The sequence below is a fragment of the Branchiostoma belcheri genome, unplaced genomic scaffold, assembly GCF_001625305.1.
Source record: "Branchiostoma belcheri isolate BF01 breed outbred unplaced genomic scaffold, Haploidv18h27 scaffold40, whole genome shotgun sequence".
In the NCBI taxonomy this organism is placed as follows: Eukaryota; Metazoa; Chordata; class Leptocardii; order Amphioxiformes; family Branchiostomatidae; genus Branchiostoma; species Branchiostoma belcheri.
The window spans coordinates 1,372,398-1,377,446 of record NW_017804021.1 but is presented as its reverse complement, the minus strand read 5'-3'; the positions used below and the strand labels follow the sequence as shown (position 1 = coordinate 1,377,446).

Below are 5,049 nucleotides of genomic sequence, written 5' to 3'. Positions count from 1 at the left end.
CATCTATCGATGCGTTTGGTTTGGTCAGGCAAGTCAACATTTCCCGTTCCCAGGATGCATAGCGCCAGGGGTGGAAATTCCCAGGTTTCATAGCGCCGGAGGAAGGAGCTTTGTTGTGTGTTCCCGTGTGTTATCGTCAAAATTCTCTTGCAACGTTGACCTAACATCCAATGAAAACTGTGAAGAATCAGTACATTCTACCAACGTGCTAACCATTAATGATACCAGTAGTAACAAAGAGTAAGAAGTAAGAACTGATCCAGAAACAACTACTTTTCTTTTTTTAGATTAGCATTTATCTTCAGTTCTTAGAAATACAGAAAAGTGGGAAATGTTTCCATGACGATGTACAAAGGGTTGACATAGCTGTGCACATACACCAACTTGTGTGATTGGATGAGGATGTAATTATATCATCTTTGACAAAATGCACGGATTTTGGCAACACCTCAGGAGCAAACCCAAATGGTACCATATTAGAACTGCTTCATGTGTAGAAATCAATGCCGTGCTTACTTATGTGTGAAGAATGGCATTGGATAAAACCAGCAGCATGATCCAGAAGACAGTGATACAGACAATGGAGCAAATATCTTACCAAAAATCTACAATAATGTGTGAAAAATCAAGCTGTCAAATCATCATTAAAAGTTCATCTGAGTTGAAAGTTGCAAGTTTAAAGTTAAAACTTTTGTTTTTACACAAAGGATTGTTCTGCACCCAGAGCTTTCAACTAGTTACTCTGGTCTTCTTCAGTAGACTGGCCCAGTGAGACTTGTCACATGGCTTCTCTGAAATGTGACGTCAACACTGGGTCAAAGGTATCTGGTAAATGAATATCAACGTAGCTCAACCTCGACGGGGGCCGACATCCTTCAACGGATACCCTTGACCCAGTGTTGACGTCACACTTCAGAGAAGCCACGTGGCAAGCCTCACTGGGTCAGTCTATTGAAGAAGACCAGAGTAACTAGTCAAAAGCTCTGGGTGAGAACATTGCCTTGTGTTGGAACAAAAGTTTGACTTTATACAGTCAAGAGCATGTTTGATGACATCAGGACCAATAACATATTCCCAGAGCCAGTTACATTTTTTTTCAAATTACTAATAGTACTATCAGAGAATTTAAACTAACGTATGCATGTGTTAATGTAATTATAATGGACACTAGATCCAGGATAACAAAACAAATAGAAAACTGAAGGTACAGTATTTCCAGTCAAACATTGTCCTACATGTAGGGTCCGAACATTTTCTTTTAAGCTTTACAATATAAAGGCCTAATACACAATACACGTATTTCAGTGATCACTTACATACAAAATATGTACATGCACAGATTTAACACCCCCCTCCCCCATCAACTTACCCCAGAAAACTTCCTGCACCATTTACATGTATCTTTGCAGAATGCAGCTGTCACATACTAGTACCTGTATCTTTCATTTGAAGCAATGGAAAAAAGCCTGAATCAACTATGACCCGATTATGACTTAACTTTACTTGCACATAAAAGGCCCTTTTCTTTATAGCCACATTCAAAGAACACTGAAAACTACAGATTTTTTTTGTGTAGGACTGCCAAAGGTTTAAATTTGTTTTTTTTTTTGCTTTTTTTTTACTTCCTTCTATACCACTGAGCATCATATCAAACTTGTGTCGAATCTCAAATTTATAAGCGGCATTTCTTTGGACACGAAATATGACGTTATCTCAGGCAAAGATGCTGGGACGAAATCTATTTACAGTCAACTTAGACTTCAGTTTCATTGTTTTCTAACAAATCAAAGTTTGTGTATGTACACCTAGCAGGTCTTCATAATACTGCAGGGAAGGCAGCCATACATTTGTAACTTGAAGGCCTCCAATGCAACTTCAAAGCAGCAAAGCTGGATTTTCAAGGTCAATTTTCTGGTCATTCTTTTAATGTAGAAAGTTGAATCAAGTCCTATCATACATTAATTTTGTACTACCTAGCATACTGATATCTGTGAGCAAAAATTCCATGTCGCTGACAGTAAACTGTTGGTTGTTTTGCATTATAGGCTGGTTCTAGCTATTTATGGGCGGTACCTAAAGATAAAGGGACTCCTCACGTAGCTTATTTTTTGGCCATTTCAAACGCTTCAAGTACATGTATCAAATGTGCTAAGAAATGGCAGCAAAAACTGGACAGATTTCCTCATCTGAGAGTGGATCCTGAATATTTTTTGTTTTGCTGCCCTAAAATTGCTTTGGATGCCTTTAAATATAGCTGGGGCCCATACAGCTGACTCCTCCCACAAACTTAATTTGCATGGTGAGTGATGATTGGTTGGATCCAGGTGATTGGCAGTTCCTAAAAACTGTGGTGATGAGCTACAGAGATGGGTGTGGATTAACTGATGAGGTCTTGTGTGGCTCTCTCTATGTTCCATTCATGTGCAGACAAGGCTGTCAATGCTCTGTGCTGGAAAAACAAAACAGGAAAAACAGTTAGACCTTGTTTCTTTTTGTTTGATAGTTCATTTTTATAACTGGTAAACCGTGAAGTAGAGACTATGAGGTTTGATTCACTCACACTGGGAAGGAGCTATATGTTCATGTACTCTTTTTGATAAGTGTGGTGAGATCTCTAATGTGCTTGAGGTGTGGCTTTCCCTAAACACTGGACCTCAACTTTACCTTCCATTTGAGAGGACATGCCTATCTGAAGCTAGGTACTCATTTTCACTTGAGTCCTATGAGGATATAGGTGTTAAGTGTCTTTCTCAAGGGCACAATGTCTGCTAGGGATTTGAATCAAGAATCATTAGATTATAAATATAAGTCAACAACTTTAAGACTACCTTGCCTTGTTCAAAGTATCCTTTACAAGTCTATGCCTTATTCAAAGTAAATACAAAACATCTAAATTATTTTGAACAGCAGAAAGAAGTACTATACAAAAAGTAAGAGTAAGTACAACAAAACACTATCATTAATAGCTAACACATACCCAGGACTTACCCGGTCAAACCCCATCTCTACTAGTTGAGATACTTTGTCATAGAACTCCTCGTCTTTTTTACTTTTAGGGGCTGCAGGGAGAGAGAGAGAGAAGTCAGACATGTACTAACTACAAGAAATGGGCTACAATTTACACATTGGAAGACCCATAAAACTAAACAGTTTCTAATTTTGTTCAACGACATATTATGATCATACAGGTAGTACATGCATTATTCAATTGACATCCATGTACAAAATGTAGGCATTTGTGACAAATATTCAACCTTTACCTGCATCGACTCACTGTGATATCAAGAACAGTTGTTTGCAATTGTATTAGTGATTACTCGTTGACCAAAACCTAGAATCAGAAGCAAGTCTTTTTTCAATGGAGTGATGTTAAAGCAGCCTCTCTTAGCAATTTTCTTACCTTCAGCATATTCTTGTGCCCAGTGCCTGGCTGTCTTTTCCCACAGAGGTCTATTTTCCTTGTACTGTGGAAGAAAAAAGAGGCATATATATGTATAGTCCACAATTTTCCTTTATAATTTGAAAACAAAATTTGGAAACATTTAGTTGCTGCATGAACCCAGCCAACCCCAGCCGACCTTGCTGCTGAGTCCTATTACCCAAAATGAATTTCAAGGCCTTTCCACAAAGAATGATACATCTACAAATGTATGCTGCTGTTCCTGTTACCTGTTTGGCCACCACAGCGTCCTGAGGGTCGTCTGGTTCAGCTGCGGACAGCAGGGCCTGAAGGGACAGCAGCACTGTTCTCAAGGTCATAGCCGCTGCCCTGGGAGGAAACAGCAGAGGAACAGCATCAGCATACAGCATGACAACACTTCTAGAGTTACATCTTTTAAATGCAGCATGATACAAAATGTTATTTCAGAATAGGAGCTGGCATCTCCTGCTGGCATTTATTTTACATAAGATTTTCAAATAATTTGATGTCTTAATCAGGTCATAGATCCTTGACTTTTTTTGCCCTGCGGTGGTGTAGTTACTTCCGCATTTATTATGTTTCGCTGTGGCGTGACGCATTGCACAAGAAAACCCCTCAAATCGTACATATACTTTTATACTTTAATAAATTATAGATGGTACTGTATGAGCAACCCATATATACATGCTAAGTGTTGTCTGTTCTTGGGGCTGGGAGTTCTAAGTCAAGTGCCTGAGAGTTCTAAACGTAGCGTGTTGAGGGGGGGTTGTACATTCTTTTATATGAGACTTAGCGCTCCCAACCCCAAGAACAGACAACACTAGTTCCAGGGAACCTGTACACAGCACTACTCACCACTGGTCCTTCAGAATGTCCAGACAGATGGCACCAGTCACAGAGCTGATATTGGGGTGCCAGATCTTAGTCATAAACTTCACCTGAGGTCAAAACAGCTTGTCAGTACAGATTACCTGCACTACTGCAAACTTTGTAAGTTGCCAGAAATCTTACTAGGCCTAGGGAAAAAATGTTGTCTTTCCTGTTTCAGTCCTGAAAAAATTAGGGTCGGTAGTATAGGAATAAACATGACATACCTTAGGAGGGTTGAAGGGATATGTTTCAGGTATCTTTATCTCCAACAGAAATTTACCACCTGAAATTTAGAGAAAAAAAAACATGGTCATAATGTATTGTGCATAGCACTTCTGCAGAATGTCTCATATAAGGTCATATTTGCGCATATAAGGCTCCATCTGTAGTTCCCAAATGTTATGTTGGAAAAATATCATCTGCAACGGGCAAAATTGTGATGCAACGTTGACCAAAAATCCAATTGAAAACCGTGAAAAATGGGGGTTTTGCTCATTTGTGCTGTACGTTCTGTAGACGTGCTACCACAGGCTAGTTTGTGCAGCCTTGTCTGACAGCCAAACCAATAATAAGTAAATAAATTTAAAGAACAGTAGACTAACCTTCATATGGGGTCTCTGGTGGTCCTGCTATCTCCCCTCGCAGTTCAGTAAAGTTATCATCGATGAGCTCTACTCTGATGTTACATTTAGCAGCCTACAAAAGCAAAACATATACACATTAGGCCACACCAATTTAATTTGTTGGTTCTCGGATTC

General features: G+C 39.3%; 1 protein-coding gene across 1 annotated transcript in view; it reads right to left on the bottom strand.

Moving 5' to 3' along the window:
* Positions 1-1,611: 1,611 nt before the first annotated feature.
* Positions 1,612-5,049, bottom strand: part of LOC109477603 (ubiquitin-conjugating enzyme E2 K-like) — a 5,211-nt gene continuing 1,773 nt past the window's right edge. Inside the window, exons 2-8 of the mRNA XM_019778945.1 lie at positions 4,894-4,987; positions 4,516-4,574; positions 4,277-4,359; positions 3,670-3,769; positions 3,401-3,464; positions 2,989-3,059; positions 1,612-2,449 (exon numbers count right to left, since the gene is read on the bottom strand). Of these exons, the coding sequence (XP_019634504.1) occupies positions 2,378-2,449; positions 2,989-3,059; positions 3,401-3,464; positions 3,670-3,769; positions 4,277-4,359; positions 4,516-4,574; positions 4,894-4,987 (543 nt within the window). The 3' untranslated portion in view covers positions 1,612-2,377. The remainder of the gene's footprint in view (positions 2,450-2,988; positions 3,060-3,400; positions 3,465-3,669; positions 3,770-4,276; positions 4,360-4,515; positions 4,575-4,893; positions 4,988-5,049) is intronic.